The sequence below is a fragment of the Emydura macquarii genome, unplaced genomic scaffold (assembly GCF_026122565.2).
Source record: "Emydura macquarii macquarii isolate MOO-44397 ecotype Brisbane River unplaced genomic scaffold, CSIRO-AGI_Emac_v2 contig_3044, whole genome shotgun sequence".
Taxonomy (NCBI): Eukaryota; Metazoa; Chordata; order Testudines; family Chelidae; genus Emydura; species Emydura macquarii.
Window position 1 is genome coordinate 3,702,492 of NW_027133181.1, and position 26,907 is coordinate 3,729,398.

The window sequence follows — 26,907 nt, forward strand, 5'->3', positions numbered from 1 at the left end:
CGAGCCCCTCCCTTCCCGGAAATGACGCGAGGGCCGGGCACACACCCGCAGCTTCGCTCCCGCCGTTCACCTTATAGAGCAGTGGCGGGGCACGTGGGGCGGACCCTAGAACCCTGCCGAATACCGGCGTAGGTGCGCGGCAACGCTACTGGTTGCTCCGCCCTAGAGCGCCAGAAGCACGTACGGGCTGAAGGACCAGGACACGCGCTGCCGGGCTCCAGTGCCGGCCGTTGTGAGGTCATAACGTACTAGAGTGCCGCTGGAGACTCCGCCCTCTCCCCTCGGTTGCTGTTACAACTGCTGTCTGTTGCTCCTCCTCCTCCCCCCCCCCCTCCCTCCCTCCCTCCGCCCCTCAGAGGCGAGGCAGCTCCGCCAGGGCCGGGCCGTGCAGGGCCAACCGCTGCGGCTCTGTAGGGAACAGCCAGGCCGAGAGGAGGGAGCAGCTAGGGGCGCCCTCGCCCAGGGGCTAGTCCCGGCGGCGGCGGCTCGGTATCCGGGCGGGGCTGGGAGTGGAGCGTGGCAGTTGAACCACCCGGGGTGAATGAGCGACGCCGGCCGCGGCGGGGCGGTGGGGGCTGACAGGATCCTTCCCTACCTCGGGGGACTTGACGGGGCTGGCGGGCGGCGCCGAGCGGAGGGGCTGGATCCCTCGCCAGCGTTGTTAGTCCGTCACCGCGCCTGAGCTGCGCAGCTACCGCCTCAGCCCCGTGGGAGCCGGCGGGAGGGCCGGCGGCGGCCCGGTCCCTCGGCATGTCCGCCGCCGCCCGGCTGTCCATAGCGCCCCCGGAGCAGCAGGTTTGGGGGGCGGAGACCGGCAGGGGCCCGGGGCAGAGTCGCTCCGAGGTGCTGGAGGAGACCGGACAGGAGCTGCCGGACCCCAGCCAGGTGCTGCCGCAGGTGGATGAAGCCGGTGAGAACAGCGGTGGCCGAGAGGCGGATCCCCCGGACCAGGAGGAGAAGTGGCGGCAGGTGGTCGAGGCTCCTCTGCCCAAGGAAAATCCCTGGACCAGGAGGAAAACTATCCCCGGCAGCCCGTGCCCAGCTGCGGCGGACGCTCAGCTCGTCCTGCAGGATTCAGGTGTGGGACGGGAGGCGGGGAGCCGGCGGGGCTGGGGAGGACGAGATCGGACAGCCGCTCCCAGCGTCCGAGGGGAAAATAACCGCGCTGCCGCGGCTGACCCGGTTCAGGTTGGGATTGGGAACGTGTTTATTTAAAACACTGGCCCTTTTCCCTACGGCACAGCAGCGGTTGCCTTCAATCGCTGTGGCCGGGGCCCTGGCGTAGGCCAGGCCAAGGTGTTTGTTTCCAGGAGTCCAGTCAACAGACTCACTCTCACTTTTTACATACCTGGACAGATGAGGAAGATGAGCGTGGAGAGGTGTGGTCTGTCCTCCAGCAGGGGGAGGTGGGCATTTAAGAGATTGGATTTATAGCCTTCCTATAGTTTATTTGGGGGGGAAAGAACCAAACTGAAGTTTTAAAACAGGGCGATGTCGTTTTATGTAAACGGTGTGCGTGGGTGACTGCGTGAGAGAGCTGAAGTGTTTTTCACGTGAATTTAATCCTGTTCTCTTTTGACTGTTTGAAATACTTAATTTCGTCAAGTTTTAGTTTCTCTTTTGCAAATTCCCAAACTCTGGGGGCTCTTTGTTTAGAGATTTTGATTAATCCAAATATCATTTGCTAAGTATTTTCATCAATGAAGTACATTTGGGAAGGATATTACCCACAATTCCTTGTAACCCAGAACTTTCTTAATAAATTGTTAGATTTTTAACTAGACATAGTAATTTATTCTGTGTGTCTGGTTATGTAAGTGTTTTTGCAGTAACTGAAGAGTTACTTGGTTAGAAAGGAGTTACTGTCAACGTTAATTAGGGTATTGAACTACTGTGCTGATGGTAGTACATTCAATACTATTGTTTACTTTGATTAAATAGTTTTTGGTGAGTTTCAAGTAGCTTCCCCCTTTACCAGCTGGGGATAGATTGTGCTACAGTTTTTAAAGTGCTAGTTGAAAGATAAAAGGACTTCTGAGATATAGCAATACCAAACTAAGACAAATGTTGTTACATTTTTACTTCATTTCGCTTTTATTTAGCAAATAGTAACTAACCCAATTAAGTTTTATAGATCATTTTTAGATAATTACATGATAAAGCACTAATAAAATCTATGGTTCAGTTTTAAAGTTGCTTTAAAATTAGTTTTAAGTGTAAATATTAATGAAAGCAGTTGATTTGGTAGCTTTGGGGATTGAAATTGTTAATTGGCAGCACAGGATAGTGCAGACAGTTATAACACAAGTTTCCTGACAAATGTGCCTGTTCCTTTAAGATGTGGGCCCATCTATCTGTAGAGAGAAAGTTATTTCAGTTTTAGTCACTATAGAGTCTTTGATTTCTGTGTGCAGATTGTTAGCAGGGGAACTGGATTCAAATTACCAGTTTGTATACCATAAACTACCAGACAACTTTCAGAGATTAGCAGTTTTCAGTCAGTACCATATTGGACTCAATGCAAAACACTGACATTAAAGGATCTCTTGTTTCAACTTGAAATATTTGACACTGAATTGATTTCTGGTAAAGCACTTGTCCCTGAATCCTCCTGCAATTTTTTTGTTTTACAAATACGATGTTTTTTTAAAAAAAAGTTTCTCCTTTTTTGCTGCGTTAAAGATACAAAAGGGACTGTGTAAACATTGCTGTAAAATACACAGCTTGCAAACCTGTACACACACACACACACACACACACACACACACACAAAAACTGGAGAGAATGTCAGTCGTTCAGTTTTCCCACTGGCTGCACCAGTAACAATACTGATACAACACCAAGGAAATATTTTTATTGTGGTAGTGCAGTCAGGATTGTGTTGAGGTAGGTTCTGTACAAACAGAAAAAATTCTGTTTCCATAAAGTGTTTGTTTTCCCATTTAAGACAAGATGCAAAAATAAAATAACAATAAGTTCACTCTTAATGTGTTATGTACACAACTTAATGGTGTAAAAGTGTTGTAAAGTATTTTCTCACTTTTATAAATAAATGTCACTACTTCTCAATTTAGTGTTGTTTTGTGTTACAGGTTTGGAATGGCTTTTCTAGTATATAGCTTACTTAATATAGGGAAAATCATAGCAACATTTACTTGCAAAGGCAATTATAAAAACTTCAGTAGATGCCACTATATATGTGTGTGTAAATTTCATTTCATCCACCATTGAAATACAACCCTTTGTAAGATGGAAATCAGCAGTACCACACAGCAGTTTAGGTCAGGAAGCTAATTCCTTTTTCAGTTGCAACTACAGATGTAACTTTTGTGTAGGCAGAATGTAATTAGCCAAATGGAGCTTGTATGCCTATTTATTTGAAAGTTGTCACTGACCGTAAGGGTTGGGGTGAGATGTGAAACAATAACCATAAGCAATCTGATAAAATATAAAACAGTCTCCCATCAAAGTAATGATTTGGCTCAAACTTATTTACTTTGGACATCTTGGCCCAAAGTTGTATGGGTAAATGGGTGATTGAAAAGTTACATTATCTTTACAATTATAATTGCATCAGAAAGTGAAAAGACTTTGGACCACTTCAGTTCTGGAAATTAATGGAATGGTGCCCATCTGTGTTGACTGAATTTGACCCGATACTGTTGAAATAGGATAGTGTTTGAGGAGGGGTAGGAAAAGGAAATTGGTCTGCTACTACAAGAAAATAAGAGCTGAAGTTTTACTTTCAAATAAGATATTGATCCTGTCATAACAGGCAAAAAGTAATTGTAACATCATAATGTATATATCAGTTAGCTATAATTTCACAGTAAACCATTCTTGTATGATGATCACTTAGTTGTAAACATTAATTTATGTGACGCTCTTGTTGCGTGTTCTTAATGGGAGTTTTTTTAATGTGTTGGAGGAAAATTACCAAACAGTGTTTTGTTTTTTTGGTTTTTTTAAATTCAGCTATTGGAGTTATTCACTGTAGTGATCTTTGGAAATTACGGTATGTGAGGTTTTGATCTGTAGTTTGCTCAGTATTGGCAGACCCTTTCACCCATCTGGAGCCACAATGAGGCCAGTTGGCTTCTGCTTGACACTAAGTTCTGCCAGCACAACATGAATGGGGCCATAGAAAATAATCCTGAACGTTTTAGTTTAAAATACCCTGTATTACATCACGAACTGTGGTAGTGACTAAAATTGCTTTTCTCTTGTGATATCTAGTTTAATATAGTCATTTTATAATATAGTTATTGCAATAATTGGTTTAGTTTTGTGTCTAGAAATTTGATGGTGGTTTCTGTAGCAGAACCAGTTGACTAACACTTTTTAATAACTATGTTATTAATTACAACGAGAGTTCTGTGGCACTTTAACAAATTTAATTTTAGCAGGCATAAGCTTTTGTAAGGTTCAGCTCATTTTGTCAGATGCAGAGGTAGAAATGAGAAACATAGGATCATCATGCATATATACAAGTGCAAAGAGAACAACGGGGGAGGTGGATGAAAGCTGGGTACTTGAGGTCTAATGACAGTCATTGAGTTAGAGGTGAGAATGGGTGATCAAAGCAATTTACCTCTTGTAATGAGAGCCATTTCAAATCTCTGTTTAAATAGGTTGTGTTTGTCGTGCAAGTGAGCAGTTTATAAAAGTAATTTCTTAATAGCCGTATTGTACTTATGAATAATCATGAGTTTTCTGGCTGTATGTAGTAAATGAGAGCCTGTCTGATTAGCTTGTACTTGTTCCACTGGCATAACTAATACAAGATACTTCTATTGGCATGAGCCCTTGTGAGTTCATTGAGTATTAGAACAATTGAGCTTCAGTTATTGGTTTTCAACTCTATAGAGTTATCGGGGACAGTTATCCCAACCTTAAAGTGATTTAAAATATTCCTATTACTTATCTACTCTCAAGTACAGGTTTCAGTTCCTCCAAATACGGTTGTAGGTGCTGCTGTTTTTGTTGACTTCTGACTTGGGGATCTGATATGTTAGGCAGGGTGGATACAAATCAGTTGTTTTTAAAAAAAAATTTTAAAATCTGATTTTAAAAAAATTAAATAGGATTTTTTTACTTTTAAATTAAATACAGATTTATTTTTTTTGAAAATAGTTGAAAATAAAATTTGACATTGACAGCATATGGTAAGACGTAAACTCACTGTACTCTATCATTTAAATTACATTGAAAAAATATTAAGCATTAGGTGTTTGCTTCCAAGTTTTAAAGAAAGTAAAACCATAAAACTGGTGGAAGTTAGTAGTTCAGCATCTAAAACCTCAGTTTGTTGTAGTGCTGAACCAGCATTTGATAACAGTACCCTCTTCAGGTTCAGAGAGAGAATATTTTCTTTTCATTTTTTCAACTAGTTCACTGACTTGTTCATTCAAAGTGGAGAGACAAAAGAGCAAGAAAACTTGTGTTCTTCCAGTGTCTGAATAAAAATTAGGTGTGAGAACCTTACTAGTTCTAAAATCTTGGAGAACATGGCGCCCAGAAGTGATCAGTTCAGTTTATTAACTACATATAATACAATATATTCCCATTTATCCAAAGCCTTGTTATCAGAACCTCTGTGTTATCTGAATCCTTTCCCTGTTCGCTACGTGTCTCGTTCTGGGGGACAAGGAAGGGATTTGGGTAATAGAGCAGAGATCTCTTGCTAGTACTGTGAAGAGGATGAATTTTCTGTGGCAGGGGAAGCCATCCTGCTGCTGAATGCCTTCTGTGGCAGTGCAGGGAGCCCTCTGCAGCCCCACTTTCACCAAAGAAGTCAGGTTATCTGAGGAAGAGTTCTGTGTACCTCAAAGTGTGTGTGTGTGTGTGTGTGTGTGTGTGTGTGTGTATATATATATATATATATATATTATATATCTTGTCTGTGTTTCGTATACTAGGACCAGCATGGCAACCCAATCTCTTCCCAATCTAGGAAATAAGAAACGCATCATTCACCATTTTTTATCATAATAAAAAAAGATTTTTTTTGGTGCTATTAGTCGTCCCCAGGCTGCTTATGTTGTAAAACACTGGGTGCTGTTTTTGGATGTTGACTAATGAGGGCAGATAGACTCACTGAAGGAAGAGTTTACTCAGATTATTCAAGCTGTGTGAAGGTTGTGGGGTCAAGCTGTTGTAGGCTTGTTGGCAACCCCATACATGCTGCAACTGTTACTTGGAAAGGATGTTGAATTAGATGACTGTTCTGCTGTTATTTCCCAGAATGGTAGGGTCTGATTTTAGCCCTCACTTTCATCTTGTTAAAATTCTATGGTCTTGTTAAAAAATTTTTGAAACATTTTTTGTCACTTTGAAAACTTTTCATCTAAATCTTTATAAAAAAGTCTTATTCACCTTGCTTACAAAGATGGGTTGTATAATGAAATTTAAAGAGGCAGAGAAAATCTTCCAAATCTACTGAAGTCATTAATATCTACATTATTGCCTGTGGGCAGTTGCCATAGAATTGTCAGCTTGAATCATATTTTTGTAAAAACACTGTTGGTGTTGTGGCACATCTTATTTTCCATAGCATAGCAATATTTCACTTAGTTTAGAAAATGTTTGTTACTTTTATTTAAAGATCTAAAATCTAGTATAAAATACTGCTGTATCAAAACTGAAATTGTCTACATTTCCTTTGAGAGTAAGTCACCTTATCACAAATGGAGACAGAAAAAAACAAACCTGTAATGGCATCATCGTCCTCCCCTCCCCACCCAGTGGAATAATGTTTTTTAAAAAAGTTTCACACAAATGACCCATCAAAATAATTGTTTTTCACAAACATTGTTTGTAATCTTCTGTGTATTACTGAATAAGGTAGCATACTTTCTGGGCAAAACTTGTATGTTACATGTCAGTCATGATTTTCTGATGTCTCCTTCTTCCTGTTCTCTTCACCCTTGCCTCCCAATTACTCCACACTAAATCTAACCCTAAGTCTTTAAGAGTTGTTTTTACCTTAGCAGGTCTCCCAGAAAAGTCAGTTGCACGAGGTATTAAAAATAACTTTAAAAAAACCCCACAAAAAGCATTAATTACTTTGCTATTATTTCAGTAAGTAAAGTACAAGTTTGAAAAGGTCACATGTAGTAGTACTTGGAGGGCAGATACGGTTTTGGGTACAAGTGCACATGAAGGTGCACAGCTTGACTAAAAACTTGTATTGTTGTCACATTGTTCTTTGACAAATATTCTGATTTAGGGTATATAAACTAACTCAGTAGGGTTCCTGGTACAGGTAAACCTAATGAAGCTGTGCTAAAATTACATTTTCAGCACTGGAGTGTCAGCTGTCCATCAGTGGCATTGTTACCAGCATATGTTAGTTCCATGATTTTTCAATATATATTTGTCACTTGCAGTGGTTTCCTCTCCCTCTGTCTTGTCAAATGTTCTTATACTGATGGCAGCAGCTCTTCTCTGCTGGAAGTTGCACAGTACTTAGGTAGCTTTTCTGGCATTCTAGGAGTTTGTCTCATTACCTAATGAGGTTTTATACTAAATAGAAGAGTGAACTTGTTCCCAATCAAATGAATCTACCTGGAGTCCTGTTCAATACTAGCCTTCAGATCAGTGGGTTCTAACAGCTATTGATTTAGCCAGCCACCTGATGCCATCCCAGTCTATATCAGTCAAAGTAGTTCTAGCTTTCATGGGAACTATTAATAAAACTGATTAAACTTTTTAACTGGTTCAGGGATCTGAGACAATTTCCCATGCTGTTGGGAAGGTCCTATGTATGTGAGCAATTCATACCTATTAAAAATTCCACTAAAATGCTGATGCTATGAAACTTCTAAATTAAAAGGCATTTCATAAAGCCATGGAAAAATTAAAAGTGACATCTCTCTTGTTCCTGCCTATCTTACTGGGCTCAGGCTGGGAAACAAGCCCTCATGAAACTAAAGGTCTCCAAAGCCTAAAACTGGTTTTAAAATTTTGAATAGCTTCCAGGACACATTAGAGGTCTTAAATAAAAGAACATAGGAATTAACATACCAGATCAGACCTGTTCCATCTAGTCCAGTATAGTCCACTATCCTGTCTGCAGCAGTGGCCAATACTAGCTGTTTCAGAGGAAGTATAATAAGAAAACCCGCAGTGAAGACCTTTAATCAATGTTCAGCTGCAGTTAAAAAGGCAAACAAGGTGTTCAGATGCATAAGGAATGTGATAAAGACTACAACGAGAATTATCATCATCATAAATGAATGGCCCTTCTCTGAAACCCTTCTGATTCTACAATATCCTTTTTGAGATGGATGACTAATACTGCACACACTAATTCCAGAAGATGGCATTCCATTGATTTACTGTGCGCTACTGAAATTTATTATTAATCTGTATTTATATACACAGTAATTAAAAAAATTGAAGAATTTTGTAAATTCTCTTCTCTCAAAATTTTGGCTCCATTATTGACTGTCTGAAATCAGACAGCAATGCAACATGTGGAAAGCCATTTCCCCACTAGTTGTGCAAGGTGTGTGGATCATTTGGGATTGATGTCTGCATGAATATTTTGTTGAGGCCAGGAGTAGCCTAAAAGATGTAGGTCTTTCCTTAAGTGTATTGTTTCTAGCTACAATAATGAACACTGAACAGATATCTTTACAATACCAGAGGAAACCATAACTCTGGCAGCATGGAAAAATTTGTGACGATGGAAACTAATGCTGATAGCTTGGACATTAGCCGAGTTAATTAAAACTAAAGATCCCAGTTAACTTCTTTAATTTAGACTTTGGGTACCCAGTCTTCCAGAATGTAACTGTTGGCTAACTTATTGCTGTGTTCTTATTTTTCCTTTGCTTTTGTTTGTTGGTCCTGAGTGACAGATTGAATTAAGAGTAGTTCCCAGTTAAGAGCACTTGCATGCAGCTTGTTTATTGACCAATACACCTGCACTAAGTTTAGAAAATGAGAGGGATGGAGAAAATGGGGGAGAGTATATGATATTGATTTAAAACATTTTTAGGTAAGCCCTTAATTTAAAAAAAAAAAAGTACAATTCATTTATATTATATAATTTATACAGCAGTATAATATTTTACATATTTTATAATTCCATTATAAGCTTTCTCTAAACTGTCATGTACTTCGGTCAGGCAAAATGCTTGATGTGTGTTTTAAAAAAAAAATCCTCTTGAAGAAAGGGGTTCTTTAAAGCTGGATGCTGTTTATAGATAATATGGTTTGGGTGCTTGGCATTGAGGGAACTAGATTTGTATTGTGGCTAAGTATTGTGCTTTTAGGAGTGTATGCTTTTTGCCTTGAAAATGTCATTTTGGGCACTGAAACATGGCTGTAACTAGTAATTACAGCTTGTACCTCTTTTTGATATAAGAAATATTAAGTTGCTCTTTTTCAGATTGTACTCCACTCATGCCTCTGAGCTAAAAATGAAAATACACTTCAGTGGCTATATAGGAGAGTAACCATTATATTTTTAGGTAGGTTGCATGGTTAAGAGAACAGTTGCCACTTTTTTCCTGCCTCTGAGTTTATCAAGTTTTGTTTTGAAGTACATGGTATTATTTAGGCTTTATATAGCAACAGTAACAGCATATTTTCACTACATGTATTTGACTCTTCATATAATTACACAAACTGTTGAAGAACCTTAATTAATATTCTTTTGAATACTTGCTTATGTCCATTCCCAGTTTGGTATGTGTGCATCTCATGCATGGGTGCTGGAAACTTCCCCTAGTGGTACCTGTAAACCTGGCTCTAGCGCCCTCTGCACCGCCACGTTTATGTGCCTGTATATAGGGCATCACCAGCCCCCCTCCCTCTCAGTTCCATCGGTGATGGTGCCGGCACATTCCCTTGCTCCTGCAAGTCCTTCGTCAACTTAGTTGATCACTTATTATCAAGTGTATATAGTTAGTCTTTATGTGTTAGTTTTAGAGTTAGTTTTAGTTTTCGTTTGACTGAAGGACAGGACATGCCCCGGTCCCCAGGTTTTAAACTCTGCGCTTCATGTAAGAAGCCGATGCCACTGAATGAACCACACTTGAAGTGCTTGGGGGAAGCTCACGTGCGGGTAAAGTGTTAAGATCTATAAAAGTTTCTGTCCTCGGACTAAAAAGGATTGGGACATCAGACTCAGAGCCATCCTATCGGAATCAGCGCTCAGACTGGCATCAGAACTGAGATCAAAGTTGGTGCCAAGAACATCAATGTCGACATGGCGTGCCCTTTGTTGGGAGGCCTTACGCTTGTGGAACTTCTGTGAGAGTCACAACAGTCATCTGGAGGTGATGCACCTTCCTGGGGTCAAGAACACATTAGCAGATCACCTCAGCAGATCTTTTTGCTCTTACCACAAGTGGTCGCTCCACCCGGAGGTGGCTAATCTCATCTTCCAAGGTGAGGCACTCCCCAAGTGGATCTCTTCGTCACCCGGGGGAACAGGAAATGCAGTCAGATCTGCTCCCTGCAAGGGGTTGATGGTGGCTCACTGACTGACTGCATTTCTCCTGCTGTGGTTGGGCAGTTTTATGTATGCCTTCCCACTGATACCTCTAATACACAAGGTCCTCATAAAAATCGAGAGAGAGGGCTTGAGTTATTCTGGTGACCCCAGCATGGCTGTGTCCGCATTGGTTTAGGATGCTACTCGAGCTGTCAGTGGCCTGCCCTTGGCCACTCCCGTTGTGGCTGGACCTCCACTATCAGGATCGTCTGCTCCACCCAGACCTAGCTTCTTTGCACCTGACAGTATGGATGCTCCATGCCTAAGACAGAAGAGCAATCCTGCTCGGCTCAGATTCACAAAACTCTGTGAGAAAGCAGAAAACCTTCCACCAGGGCATCTTACCTAGCCAAGTGGAAGCGCTTTGCTTTCTGGGCAGCTCGCCGAGATGTGTCTCCAACAAAATCACCTATCCAGGTCATCTTGGATTGTTTGCTCTACCTAAAACGAGGTCTTGGCTTTCTCATTAGTTAAAATGAACCTACCAGCGATATCGGCCTTTCATCCTTCTGTGCAGAACAGTTTTTTTTGCACGGGCTGTACAACCAGATTCCTCAGAGGTCTGGAAAGGCTCTTACCACTGGGGAACAGAGTCCTGCAGTGGTGGGATCTGAACCTTGTTCTCTCTAGGCTCACTGCACCACCCTGTGAACCTTTGGCTTCCTGTTCCCTCTCACACCTCTCCTGGAAGATCACGTTCCTCGTAGCAATTATGTCAGCAAGGTGGGTCTCTGAGATTAAGGCCCTGACTTCAGAACCTCCCTGCACGGTCTTTTACAAAGTCCAGGTATGGCCTCACCCAGTGTTCCTGCCGAAGGTGATATCTCACTTCCATTTCAACCAAGACACTTTTCTATCTGTGTCTGTCCAAAACTTCACAACTCCATCGAGGAGAGACATCTGTATACTCTTGATGTCAGGAGAGCCCTGTCTTTCTACATTGAGAAGACCAGGCCCTTTCGTCAATCCACACAACTCTTCATTGCAATTGATGACTGAATAAAATGGGAAACTGTGTCATCTTAGCAAATTTTGACATGGATCTCAGCCTGCATTTGAGCCTGTTACGAGCAGGCTGGGCCACACCTCCGACATACCTGACAGCCCACTATACAAGGCTCAGGCATCTTCAGCGGCCTTCCTGATGCATGTCCCAATACAAGACATCTGTAGAGCCGCTATATGGTCTTCAGTACATACCTTCACGTCCCACTTCACCACCACGCAGCAGACTTGGGACAGTGTTGGCTTTGCCAGAGCCTTGTTGCAAATGTCACACCTGTGAACTCCTGCCTGCCTCCGGGGATACTGTTGGTAAGTCACCTCATTGGGAATAGACATGAGCAAATACTTGAAGAAAGAACGGTTATTTACCTTGTAACTGTTCTTCGAGCTGTTTCTTATGTCCATTCCACAACCCGTCCTCCTTCCCTTTAGTCAGAGTTCTGGCAAGAAGGAACTGAAAGGGGGGGACTGGTGGCACCCTGTATACGGGCGCATACGTGTGTTGCTGCAGAGAGCGCTAGAGTTGGCCGTACGGATACCACTAGGGAAAAAATTTTCAGCATTGGTGCATGTGGTATGTGCACACACCTAATTGGGAATGGACATAAGCAACGCATCTTGAAGAACAACAGTTACAAGGTAAGTAACTGTTCTTTATAAAGTCAAGCACTCAGGTTAAGAAATGCCAGAATTAAGGTTGCTTGCACAACCACAGTTTTTCTGTTTATATGTATTATGATAGTCTTTTTTTTATTACATGATCACATACTATTTTTTCCACAGGACCCCTGCCCTGGGGATGTATCAGGGTTGTGTAGAGAAGGAGACTGTCTGCTGGCTCCCTGCTTGATTTGAAGAAGTTGGAAGGTGTGTAGTGAATGCAGCAGGGGGATTGCAGGAGAAGAAGGGATGGGCTCATGGTTAAGGCAGTTGAATGCTGCCCTGGATAACTGGATTCTGTCTTTGCCGGTGGCAGAGTTCCTATGTGATGCCAGTCAAGACACTTAACAGAATTTTCACAAGAGGTCACAAATTGTGTGGTCCTCATTTACTGGGTGTGCCTGACTTGAGACCCTGGGGTCTCACTTACAGAAGTGATGAATACTTACAGGAGCTGTGCTTTAAACATAAATGCAGTATAGTGCTATTTATTCTGAAAAATCAGGTCTTCTGCATCTCAAATTTGGCACCCAAAATTAGTGGATACTAATCTCTCTGTGCCTCAGTTCTTCATCTGTAAAATAGGGATAATATCCCCTCATCTCACAGTGGTGTTGTGAAAATAAATTTATTAATGTTTGTGAAACACTTAAATATTGTGATGACCACCGTAGAGAAGTCCATTAGGAAATCAATAATTTGCCTTAAGAATAGGGTTTGAATATGTCACTGTGTCGAGAGTGGCTCTCACAGTTGTGAGAGCCAATCACCGGTCAGACTGTCGCAAAACAGGGTGGACACCCCAAACTACTGGTGTGATGTTCCGTTAGTGCAGTCTGGACCAGTGAATGGCTGAGTCACCCCAATCCCCCACTACTTGGGCCCACTTTGCTTTGCCCTGCTCTGCTGTGAGAGCCCCCCCACTCTTGGGTTGTTCATGCACAGCCCCCAGCAAGCAAACTGCTCTTAACTGAATGAGTGAGTGCCTCTAGCCAGCCACTCTTTGGATTATACAACAAAATGATCCCAGCCATTGCTCCCAGTCCCAGATGCAGTCCTGGGAACTTCTGATTTAGTGTTAACAATGTAGGCTCAAAAGAGTTTGTCAGTTTAACAAAGAAATTGATATGCACTCACCTTGCCATTCCCAGTGAAGTCTCCCACACACTTCAAACTAGATGCACTGCTTTAGGTAAAATAAAGAAATTTATTAACTAAAGAAGGATTTTAAGTGATTATAAGTCAAAGCATAACAGGTCAGATTTGGTCAAGAGGAAACAAAAGCAAAACACATTCTAAACTAAGCAATTTCATCAACCTTACAAACTTAGGTGAGTCTCACCATAGGCTGGCTGGTCTCCTTTCACATAGGCTCTCCCCTTTGGTTAACATTGCAGTTGCTTGGTGGTGTTTGTAGATGGAGGTGGGAGAGAGCGAGCATGGCAAATGTCTCCCTTTTTTATAGTGTTCCTTTTCCCCTATGGGCTTTGCACCTCCCCTCCACCTCCCAGCTCAGGTGACAAAAAATGACCTTACATGGACTCATCCAAGTCCTGAGTCAGTGAGCATTATCTCCCCATCCAAGCTGCACCAGGGAAGGAAGTGGCTCACCTGAGACCATCCCCTGCTGATGCCCAGGCCAGTCCTTTGTTCCTGGAATGCTGAGCTGGGGTGGTTCTAGACACGCCTTAATGAGGTGTGAACTGCCCCTCTGCTCCTGGAGAGTTTTGCCTGGACCTGTTTCAAGCCATGAGGACATATCTTTGGGAATATTACATAGTGAAGCCTTATAACCATACACATGACATTGCAACAAACATATTACTATAACAATAATACTCAGTACGTCATGAGCATTCCAAAAACAGCCTATATGATGTACTTTGCATTAAATATTACACAATTACACTATAAGGGTGAACATGAGGGTGCAGGGTGTCACAGGTGGCATATTCTATAATTAGATTTTACCAAACCAGTAACAAATGTGCACTCCTGGACTACTATATTAGTCTTACCGTGGAGCCATGGACAGTCCTCTTAAACTCTCCAGCCTATCTTTACCATCCAGACAACCTGGACTTTATGATGAAAGATTATTAAAACCAAAATTCACCACACAGTAGGTTACTCCTGACCCCAAGAGGCAAGTCACTTACCTCAGGTCAATGGATGCTCTAGATCTCACCAAAAACAACGCGATAGCCAATTTGTCAAGTAAATTAACTAAAGATTTATTAACTAAGAAATGAGTTACTGAGAGGTTAAATCAGGTAAAATACATTACCAATGAGTCCAAGTTTGTAGTCCAAATGATAGCAGAGATGTTGTAGCTATTAGTTCTCCATAAATCTCTCAGGATTACTCTAAATGACTTTTGCGGCCTCTGTCCGATTACTAGAATTCCCCATCAGTCCAGAGGTACAGAATTGCCCCCAAGGTTCATTTTTATAGCAGTTTTCCCCAAAAATCAGTCTGTCAAGTGTTCCCATCACAGCAGGGGTCTGTAAATTTCCCACTGTTGAACACAGTGACTCATGCTTTGAAGTTAGCATGCTAACTTCATTTACAGTTCCAAGGCCCTAATCCCATTTGATGTGCAGTCCAATTAGATACATACATAATGCATTAATTACAGCAGTCTAGACAATCTTTCATTAGTTTTCATGATGTTTTACATATTAAGTAAATTATCATCCTAATACTAACGCACTTTTGATCTAGGATTATCTAATTACAGGGTACATAATGTAACTACATATAATGTGATAGCAAACAACAGAATAGGTGAAAACAATGCCATTAACATTCCCTAGTTATAATGAATTTAGAGCAAATGTAATTACCGGGGCATGTAATGTGACAACATTCCCCTTTTGTTCTAGTCTAACAACTGAATTGGTTTATGCCTGCTAATACACTTAACATTTCTTTGAAATTCACACACATGTGAAGTAGGCTATTGTTCCAAACTGAGCTGGTCTGTCAGCATCACAAAAGTTTGTAGTAAATAAAGTATGGGGTTCACACACAATGAAAGCAAGACGAAGACAAAATATTGAGTAGCTGCTCGTTAAGTGAGCACTGTCCATTCTGTGCACTGAATGAGGTGCGGTCCAATGGAAAAAAAAAAATCTGTCGTGTAATTAGACTTTCATAATGTGTGTACGTACAGGGCCAGAGTAATTCTGCCATTTCCTACCATTGAGTGCTTGACTTTGCAATCTTAATGCTCTTTTAACATAATTTTATATTTCCTGGGTTTTTTAAAAAACAAATAAATTCCAGCATATGGTATCTTGTTGACACCTTGTGGGTCTTCAGCAAGGTTGGAAGTGTTAGATCCCTTGGATGTCTCTGTCACTTGAGCGAAGAGAAAAACTGATAACAGTGGCAAGTTGTCTTCCTTTTTGTGGACCAGCATTCGTGGGTTTCATAGCTGTCTGCAGATGGAATGGTGAAAATCTGGAATTTTGGGTTCTACTCCATGTTCTGCTAGTATAGTGGGCCCAGACTCTTTTGCCCACTCCCCCTGCTTGACCCTCTTTTGCCCCTTCTCCTCCAGTCTGTCCCAGTCCTGTCTCTTCTTCCCCAGTTTCCACCATTCAGGCTTCTTATCCCAGTCATTTTATCCAAGTTTTAGTGTCACCCCTCTGGACTCCCTGTCCCAGTTCTAGGTTCCTCTCTGTTCCCCCCCACCTCTCTGCCTCCAGTCCTCTTGCTCAGTCAGTCCCAGCTCCCCCACCAGTTCATTATTCAGTTTTTCTGTCCTTACTCATCCTGACTTCCATTGGCCACCACCGATGTTCCTTGACTCTGATGCTTCTTAGTGCCAATCTGTCTCTCCTCCTGAGTCTTTGTCCTAGTTTCTTTGCCTAGTCCAGTGGTTCTTAACCTTTCCAAACTACTGTACCCCTGAAGCCTGAGTCCCACCCCCACGGGGCTGAGGCATGTAACTTAGTTTCATGGCGCCCCTGTGGCTCCAGGCAATTGCCTTTCTTGCCACCCCCAATACCAGCTCTGCACTTGCGACCCCTCTAAACCCCCAGGTTAAGAAACACTGGCCTAGTCAGTCTTGAGGTGGAATGCAATGCAAGAATTATCTGGTCTGTCACCCCTTTTCTCTGCCTTCCCTCCCCCTGCTCAACTGAATCTGTCTGTCTTCCCCCACCTGCTGGCTCTGAGTTCCAGTCCTCTTGCAACTTCCAATATCATTCTTCCTCCTTCTGCACCCCCGCCCCCGCCCAGGTACGGCTTTTGTCTCTTCCGCATTTGAATCAGGCAGCTTTCTCCTGCACACTGTCTGCGTCCAGCAGAGGGATCAACTAGAGCAAGGAAGAGACTATTCTGTTCATGGTTCAGATGTCCAAACCTGGACCTGACAAGGCCCATAGCAGATCAGAGCTGTGATTGCTGGGAAAGTCCTGTTCAGCCCCTGGCCGGAGCATGGTCATTGCAGACAGATACTCTGGGAATTTAACTGCTAAAACCTAATCTCTACTGAGCATCTGCAAACTGTAGTTTTTCAAAGTCTTATAACTTAGCCAAATTTGGGTGGATTTCCATGGGGTTGGCAAAAAGCACATCCCTGACACAAAGGTCATTCCTGTGCAACATTTCAAGTCCCTACTCCAAAGCATAGGTTTCAGTCAAGCTTCTCGTAGGTCACCAGAATTTTTTAAGATCAGCAAAACATGTTTTTCTTTAAGTGATTGTCCATACAGATTCCATTATTGGTGCACGTAGGCCCCATTCACACCATTGGATACTTTCTGAATAGCGGTGTTCCATGACTTTGTCTATGCCCTGGGAGCCCTCACAACCACCATAGCAGAGAGTATAAAGCAGTGTTTCTCAACCTGGCGGTTGTGACAGTTTTAGAGGGGTCGCAAGTGCAGAGCTGGTATTGGGGGTGGCAAAAAAGGCAATTGCCTGGAGCCACAGGGGCGCCATGAAACTAAGTTACATGCCTCAGCCCCGTGGGGGTGGGACTCAGGCTTCAGGGGTACAGTAGTTTGGAAAGGTTAAGAACCACTGGTATAAAGTATGAGGCAGCGTCAATCACCTCTGTTTCTTCTTATCACCCATGTGTATGGGATGGAATGCTACAGTGTCCATGTTTCTTCACTTATGTATTAGTTGTTATTTAGTTAAGTTTTTATGCATCTCATTACTTATTTGGGTTTTTTTTAAATCTGCTGCCTAACTTTTATGACAGAGATAAGGTTCTGTGCTCTCCTGTAAAAGGGCTAGACTGCCCTGTACATAGGCCCAAATTGGCTAAAGTTGAGTGTCCAGGATTCAAGATTTGTCCATCCTGTCCCATAGTAATTGACACTTATGTCTTATGCCTAGGAAAAGGGCATGTTCCTGGACACTGCTCAGCATACAAATCCTTCTTGAAGCAACTCTCAAGAGAAGGTAGACTGAAGCTGCATCTTTCAGAAACATCAACACAAGCCTCTTCAGATGTTGGCAAACAACAGCAGAGAACTCCACCTGGTCACTCTCACTTCTCCAGTACCTCAGTGAGCTGTGATGCTCTCCTGAGCTCACAGGACACTGTGGACATGTCTACACTGCAGTGTAAGCTCAGGGTTTGAATTCAGGCTCAAGCCTCCATGTATATGCATATCGCAACCCAGGGCTTGGAACCAAGGTCCCAGAGCCCCACAATGGTGGAGGGTTCGAACCTGAGTCATATCAGGACCCAGGGTTCAAGACACTGTTTTGCAGTATAGATACAGCCCTACAGGTCTTTTCCTTTGGGAGTCCACAAAAGTATCCCATGGGCCAAATTTGTGTGTCTTGGTGATCAGTCAAGTTTTCCTGCACTGCACTGAACAAAAGGCTAGTGTGCCCACATTGTGGGAGCATGCTGAGAAGTCTAGGATATGGGTAGTTAAATTCAGGTCCACATAATGCAGTGTAGAAGTTGGAGCCCCAGGTTGGAACCCATGGTTCAACAGTTCCTAACCTGGATACAAATGAGTGTTGTGACAGGGCCAGACCGGACGGCTATGTATGAGTGCTGGAAGGCATGTATATTAGACCCAGGCTCCATAAAGCCCTCTTCCCTGCTGGGGCTAATTCAAGGCAATTGGGCCAATTAGGCCACCTGGAGCCTATCAAAGAAGCTGCCCCAGCAGTTAAAAGCCTCCACTTCAGGCAGGCCAGGAGGGCTGAAAGGGAGTTAATGGCCGGAGGAGAGAAGCAGAGCAAAGCAAAGCAATGCGGAGCAAAGAGAAGCAAAGCGGAGCTGCCCTGCCCTGCTGCAGCTGCAGGGCTTGGGACGATCATCCGTTGCTGCTACCACACTAAGACGGAGAGGTTCCAGCCGGGGAAGGCTGAACAACCCTTCACACCGGTACCAGGGAGCAGGCCACAGGCCGTGGGGCCGCGGACAGGCGACCCAGGGAAGGTAGTTGGTCTCAGGGACTAAGCAGTGTGAGACCACTCCTCGCAGGGTCCCTGGGTCGGGGGCCCAGGGCAGAGGGTGGGACCGGGCCCCCTCCTCCACTCCCCTCTCAGCTGCACCACTGGCGTAGCCGGTGCAGCGCAGGACCCACAGGGCAGAACAGGCACACCCCGCCACAGTGTAGACTCTCAAACCCTAGGTTAGCAAACCCATGGTCTGTTAACTCAAGTTCTGCTATTTTGCAATGTGGATATATATCCTCAGAGGCTCTGGACTTCTGCTGTTCAGCATCAGCTGAGGAAAGGGGCTATAAAGAGCATTGCTTCAGAGACCAGGGCAGGCACAAATATTCTTCCCTAATCAGGAACAAAAGTTGTTCTCCAAGTCTGACATCCCAGAGTCTCAAGGTAGAGCCTCAAAGATTTGCACTAATGGTCACTTCAAACTGTACTTTCCCCAGTATTGTGCAGATGGCAGTTCCCTTCAGCACTTAATATACAGACCCTGGATGGCCCTGGAACTATAGTAGCGTCATCAAGAAAACCCACATCAAGCGCATTGATTGTGGTACTGGTACCAGAATCCCTGTCCAGGACGGATGGACGGACAGACAGACAGGTGATACACAGACCAGGTCCTTCACTGATGAGTTTAAAGCATTTCAAGACCTAATGAGGAGGTTAGTGGAAACAATGGATATCCAATTAGAGATAATCCAAGAAAAAGGGAAGTTAGACGTTCTGCAGTCTTTCTCAGGAAGATTGGCTTCCCTTTGGAAATAGAAAAGATGGTATGCCACACTTTTTGCATCTACCTGTGTAACTTCTGATTGAGCAGACAGCAGTCACCAGCAGCTGGCTCAGGGATATGAATGCTACTTTCAACACTTCAAGCTATCCCCGAGAAATCAAAGCAACAGCATATAAGCCTTCCTTCTTACAGATCAATTCAAAGTTGAACATTTTTGTTGAAAAGTATATTCCTCAGTCGCCAACTAAGAGTTACTAATTATCAAGTGCTTATTTTGAAGTATACCTTTTTATCATGGGACAAGCTGTCTGCGCTAGTGGACAGGTTCCCCAAAGAATATCAGGCGGAGGTCAAATCTCATCGAACAGAAGGCCAGTTTACTGCCATAATAATACTCCAAGCAGTTCTGGATGTATCAGACACAGCAGCAAGAACCATGGCTAGGGCCATGACAAAAAGGTCATCCTAGCTGTAAACATCTGGCATCCCTTGTGAGGTCCAAATGACCATATACGACTTACCCTTTCAGGTCAACAAATTATTTAATAGTGGCACAGACAAGGCACTGTGCTCATTTAAAAGATGCAAAGTGAACCTCGGTTTGCTGGAGTTGTAATTGCCAACTTCGACACAAATAGCAGCAGCAGTACTCCTTCTATAGACCCAAGGCGCAGCAACGATACTACCCTCCAGAGGCACTCTTGAAAGCCACCAACCATATACCTGCAGCAATCACTTGAAAAAAGAATGGTTACTTTATAGTAACCAGTGGTTCTTTGAGATGTGCTCTCCACGCAGATTCCACAGCCTGCTCTCTGTCCCTGTTAATTTGGGTTTTGTCATATGGGTTTCCTTATTGGAAAAGGAACAGAGGCAGCTTAGGCCACCCCTACCCTTATAATTCTAGCTATGGTAGTCAAAATGGTGTCCCGGTTAGACATGGCTCCAAAAGGCATTGCTGTTCAAAATGAATCTGAGCTTAGCACATAGGGTACATGTGCTCCAAGAGTGGAATCTGTGGCCAAAACGTCGGGAATATCCTACTTAACTGTAAGGTAAGTAACTGTTCTTTCTCTAGCCTTGTTCTCAAAAATGGCTAAAGATTTTTTTCTGAAATTTTCAAAATATATAAATCAGCCTGAGATAGACATGTAGCTTGGAAAAGTTGGGCAAAGTTATAAACAAGTGAAAACAGGTCTTACAGTGGCAAGTATTAAACACCTTAGTAATAGGCAGTGCTACCAGCTGCACCTATAATAAATAGTGCTTTAAAGGGATCAGTTTTCTAAAGTCAAAAATGTTCTGTTCATTATAAATATGAATATAAATATGAATTGGTAGTAAACATTGTAACAGAAGCAGGAGTGTGAACAAAAATTGGGAGTTGATTTAAAAGCATATTACTGGATGACCAAAAAGTCTCTGTATGTCAGTCATTGGAAAATGCTACTTTGGTTTAAAAGACAAAATGAAACAGGCTTCATGATTAAGAGGGGAGATAAAAGCACCAATTTAAAAATACAGAGAACATTGAGGAAGTGGTTGGCAATGAACAGGGATTAGAAAGTAAGACATTTAGCTTCCTTTATTAATTGCCTATTTATCAATAAAATATCTGTGGCCAGTACAGAGAGAGGCCTAGCATTAGGCAGAGCACTGCTGGAAGCAGCATATAAAAGAATGACTATTTCTGAATAACATGTTTAGTTTAAATGCATATTACTGAGGCCATTCAAGAGTAGCTGGAATATCTGGCTCATGTTATGATCACCTCAGTGGGCCACACATGTAGCTTCATTGCAGAAAAGGTTAACAAAGTAGCCAAAGGACTCAGGCATGCTAGGTTCGCTAACATCTGCTACTGCAGAGGGTCGGATTTGGTGTAAGCAGCATGTGTAAGCGTCCCTGAAGGCACAATTTTGCATACAAAAGAAGAATCTTTTTTAAGATTCTTCATTATGTCCTGTTGAGGCTCTTTGTATTGCTCTGTTTGGGTTCTTATTCTGTTCCTGTCCCATCATCATAGTACAGAAACACCTGTCAGTCTATCCAACCCATGGAGAAATCTTGATTAATTTCCCACCAGGTAGCAGGATTTTATAATCTCCATGATCAGGATGACTCCACTGCTCATAGAGAGAGGTTGTTCCCTCAAACACTGATTCATGGATCAGGTCTCTGCTATAGTAAATAAAGGCAACATTGTTTTTTAGAGTCACCATGCAGAAATGCAAGACATTGTTTAATCCCAAATGGCCAAAACAATGAGTTGGCTGCTAAAAGTGGGAAAGGAGAGTACCCTGCATGCTGCAGCATGCATAGTTGTGATGTAGTAGATGTCAGCAATAATGGAAAAGGAGATTTGAATCAACACCTTTCTTCTGAAGAGCACCCACAGAACTCATGTAGTGCAGCTGCTTCAACTAATATACAGAATTTCTTCAGAACTAGTGAGTCACCTAATGATGATGTGACTGCTACTGAACTTTGCAAAGTGTTCCATGGTGTTACACATCACCATTGTTTATCAGAGCATCGAATGTAGCATAAAAGTTAATAAAACTATTTACCATGACTCTTCTGTAGCTAAAGGTGTGGTGTGGAAAAACCACAGCAAAATTCTTGAGCCAAGAATGTTTTAGCCCCATATTCAGTTTAGAAGCATTTAGAATATATTAAGGCTAATGATCTGTATTTCTTTTTGGCCACTGATGCTTCAGATAAGGGAGCAACAAAGTACGGTATTTTCCATTAGCCTTAAAGTATTTCAGTTTTGAAGAAGGGATTCAGCACTCTCTCCTGGATTTTTACAGTGACAGTCAGGAAATGGCACAGCCATTGCTACAGAAATATTTGAAAAACTCAAGATTATTGATCTCAGTTTTAGGAAGCTGTCGTCATATGTATCTGGTAAGGCTAGTATACATTACAGAGAGCTTAACAGCTTTTACCAGAAACTGAAAAAATATCAGAGGACATTATAGCAGCCAACTGCTTTGCATACATTCTTGAGAACGAAGTACACTGCAGGAAAACTTGACGTCAACGTAGAACATGTAATTCTAAAGTTTATTCCCACTTTAGCATTTCTGCTACTGGAACAAACAATTAAAGGAGATTTGTGACTCTGTTGAGGTGGAAGAGTGCAATCTATTCAGACACATTATCAGGTGGCTGTCTCTTTTGCCAGCAATCAGTAGATTACTGAACAGCTGGAAATCACTAACTAGCTATTTTCAGAGTTTAGGAGAAGTGTCCCAAAGTAATTTGGAACTGCTTTGGGGATGAGGAGACTGCCAATGAGGTTGCTGAACTATATTTTCTCCTCCTGGGCCATACTCTGGAGTTATTAATGCACTGTATTTAGGCTTTAGAAGCCAAGTGTTTTAGTATTCTTCCAGGGTATATGCTCATAAATGGACTGAACATGAAACCAGAGAGAAGGATCAGGGACAAGTTATTTGGCTACACTGTGAATTCTGAGCTCAAGAAACTTACTCAATATATTGTTGGAAGGTATAAAAAGGACTTTGACTTTCTATGAAAGACTGAAGAATTTTTGGAAGCTGCTTTTGCTTGCAGGATGAAAAGTGGACATGAATGAGCTCTATGAAGAATTTGGTGTTGTAGAAAGCTTTCTCTTCTCCTTAGTTAAAGGATTGCCTGACCAGTGAGGGAGAGGTACTTAAAAATTTTCACCAAAGCACAGGGCAACTTCAAGAACTTGAAGAAAATCAGCTCTTACATCTTTTCAATATTGTGCAGCAATGCTACATTTGGAGAGGGTTTTCTCTCTGATGAGCTTGAAGAAATGAAAGGAATAGGCTGGATGTAGAAAGCATGAAAGCAGAGCACCAGATATGTCATTTTAACAAGGGAATGCAAGAATTTGTACTTTGAGTTCCTCAAAGAACTTCTGAAGGAGGCTTGGAATGGGCAAAAGTACAGATTCAGGTAAAGGATTATGGTACTCTGTGAATTAGGCACACCACCCAATCCACTTCTTACTAGCAAGTCTAACTGTATTTACATTATCACATTGTTCCCTACACACACACACATTCTGAGTTGTGCTATAATTTTTATTCCATTTTGTGTCGTCATATACAAATGGATGCAGGTTGTTGCATTGTTGTTAAACTTGCCAAAAATCAGAATTAGTCTTTTAGTATGATAGTCAGCAGTGAGCTGGGCATTTTAAATGTGGCAGTGTGTTTTGGTACAGGTTTATTAGCTAACATTTCTGCATGCGGGGACATGCTGAGGGGGGTGGGAATACTGTGTATTCTGTGGATGCATCAGTGGCCATCCTAATCATAGGGGGTGCTGCAACCTATCTCCCCTTTAAAGGGCCAGTCATCCTGAGACAGTGTGGAATAAAAGAAATCCTAATGCTGATATAGGTCAATTAGTAGATGGAGATATTTAAATTGTCAGTTATGCAGAGAAGAAAATGTTTCTTTAAAAAAAAAAAAAAAAAAAAAAAAAAAAAATTTTTTTTTTTTTTGTAATTAAAACAAAGCTGGACAACACATCTGTCTCATAATCATTAAATACTTTTTATTCCAACCTTAAGTGAAGCTGTTAAACAACATTTATAAACACTGTAAATTTCAAAATCAACACGTCCAAAAAACTTGCACCATGAATTTTGAGTTGACTAAAGAGCATTCCAGAGTGCTAATATTAACTTAATAAATTTTGGAAAACTGGGGAAACTTCAGAAGAAGCTAATTATATGCCAGTACTTAAAAACTATTCCGAGTAAATTAAGGTTGTTTAACCTCATCGTACTCCTAGGCAAAATAATGCAACAACTGATGATGATGAGACTTAATTCTGAAAAGTTAGAGTACGAATATTAAGGCCAAATACATGGGTCTTGCCAAATGAACTGATAAGTTTGGTTGATAAAGATAACTGATGTTCTGTATTGGGATTTCTCTAAGGCATTGACTTACTACCAATTGACATTTATAGTTAAGAAAATTAACACTATACAAGTCAAGATAACCTATTAATAAATGCCAAAAACAAAGGCATTAGAAGTTGCCTGTTAATTGCATTGTGGCCCCAGCTGAATGAGAATACCCTGTGGAGATGAATACAGCCTGAAACAATAGCTCTGAGCCATGTGATCTGCTCCATTCATTTCAGTGTGTGCCCATCCCTCTCTGTTTAGCTTGAGAAACCTATGTGTGCATCAAGTATGCCTATTCTCAACTCTGCCCCATTCTCAATAGCGTGTTCTTGGTACATCTTTTCAGGATGCCTGTTCTCAGATTCCCCAGGGCTTGCCCCCAGATGCCATCTCACATGTTGGGTAAAGAGAGAGGCTCTACCCTCCTTGAAGGACCAGGCCTCAGATCCCATGTGGGGCCAGGAAGGAGGAGGGGCTCAGACATGTCAGAAGAGCAAGCCCCCTCCCAGATTCTGGCACATGCACGAGGGCAGGGAGAGGGGCTAACAGCCAGAGGGCAGGGTCCTCCAGAAGTCAGCACACCCGGGAGCAGGAAGAGAGCCTTAGGCACCCTAGAAGGGCAAGGCCACCCACATCCTAGCTCCCATGGGAGGACAGGGAATGGGGGCTCATAGCTCCTAGGGGACAGGTGCCCTACAGATCCTGGCGCACACCCAGAGGAGAGGGGCTCAGATCTCTCAAGAGAGGCATCCCACCACATCCTAGTTAACCCATGGGATGGGAGAATATGGGCCTGGTAGGTGCTCCTGCCCCTTTTCTTACCTGTCTGCTTGCCACCCATCCCCATTTCACTCTCCCCTTGCTGCAGCCCCAAACTCCTCTCCCCATCCCCCAAATCTCATTTCTCTCCCAGCAAGTATTCATGTATCTAGTTGTTTTAAAAAATATTTTAATTTCATTTCCCTGAAAAAGTTATGATAAACCTGACAGATGGATTGTAGCAGTGTGGTTACAGACTTTTCCCGATTTCTGCTTTAGGTGGGATGCAAAGTGACATTGGCTGGCTGGGTCAAGGCTGCTTTTCATCTCCTTGAGCTCTCCAATTGTGATCCAAACCTTCCTGGTTCCTCTCTCTGAACATGCCCCGTGTAAACTGTTAACTCATGAGCATTAAGCATGAGAGCTAAACTCTTTGAGTACTATTGTGAAATGTGCTCTCCCAAAGGGGCAGTGAGGGTTAACTTGAGCAGCTGGAACTGAGAATCGGAGCTCTGGTTTGATCTGCAGGTCTGGGCAAAAAAATTAGTAGAGTACATTAAAACCTTAAGAAAAGCTGTTTGGGGACTCCCTCAGGAACCACTTTGCCAAATGACCCCAAATTTGCGGTCGCTAACCTTACTGCACACCTCCAAGATGCACACCAAATTTTAAGGCAATCTGGGTAAGCATGCAGATTTTAGAGCAGTTAGGGTATGCCCTACACTGCAACTGAAAACCCCCATGCCAGCTGACTCTGGTTGCAGGCTGTTTCCTGGCTGCAGCCTGAGCTCTGGGATCCTCTGATCTCTCAGGGCTCCCACCTGAGCCTGGAAGTCTCTACTTTAGTGAAACTGTAGCCTGAGCCCTACGAGCCTGAGTCAGCTCCAGGGTTGTCAACCCTCTGTAAATTTACAGACAATCAGTTAAAAAAAAAAATACAATTTTAACACTGTCCATAAACCCATAAATAAATGAAAATGTCCGTGAAATTGGGTAAAAAATAAAACCTATTGTATTTTGATGTTGTCATCGTTCAGAATCACTTCTTGTATCAAAACTACACTGACCATAACTTTATCAATTTCCTGTTTTCTATTATTGCACATGCCCAAAGAACTCAATTGATCAATTAACTGCAGCTAAAACAATTGCTTAATTCCAAATTCCTGTGTACAGAATATCGGGAGTAAGCACACATTTTTATGACATTACTGTATTGTTTATGGTATTTTTAATGTCAGTAAAAAGTTTACTGTGTCAGTTTAAAAAAAAAAAAAAAATCAACTTCAGATCTTCATGTCACTAAAAACTAAAATGCAAGGTTGGCAACAGGGCCAGCCATGGATATCTAGTTACAGTGTGGTTAGTCAAGCTTTAAATAGAAAGCAGAAATAGTGGTCTGCTGTAATATTTTTCTGAAAGATGTTCTCTGTCAACCACAGATTATTGTACATCATAATGTTCACCTGGGTATAAGGGGAAATAATTCCTCTATTAAAGGCATTACTGGATGAAACTTTATGGCCTGTGTTATGCAGGTGATTGATCAGATAATTGTCAACATCTTATGTCAAAGTAAACAGCCTTAAATCAAACTAAGAAGTTCTCAGGCAGCATCTGTCTCTCTCGAAATTCATGTTTACTGATATTTACTGACAAAAATCTAATTCTTCCAAGCCTGGATATAAAGTAGCATTGTTGAATGGATTTCACTCCTGCTTTTCTAAGCTTTTTTATTTACTTTGCTTAGCGATTGTGACTTGGTTATGAGCAACAATTGTTTTCTGCAGAGAATGTTTTTGTGTGGTCATCAATGTTTGACATAAGTATTTCTGTGTAAATGGACAAACTTTTGTTTAATATATAGTTTGTAGGTATTTTTTTTTC

At 42.3% G+C, this 26,907-nt stretch overlaps 1 protein-coding gene across 2 annotated transcripts in view; it reads left to right on the forward strand.

Moving 5' to 3' along the window:
• The first annotated feature begins 360 nt into the window (after positions 1 to 360).
• The window catches only part of LARP1B (La ribonucleoprotein 1B), a 119,930-nt gene continuing 93,383 nt past the window's right edge, over positions 361 to 26,907 (forward strand). For both annotated transcript variants that reach the window (XM_067530173.1, XM_067530174.1), the window contains exon 1: positions 361 to 1,078. In XM_067530173.1, coding sequence (XP_067386274.1) covers positions 751 to 1,078 — 328 coding nt within the window. In that variant the 5' untranslated portion in view covers positions 361 to 750. The remainder of the gene's footprint in view (positions 1,079 to 26,907) is intronic.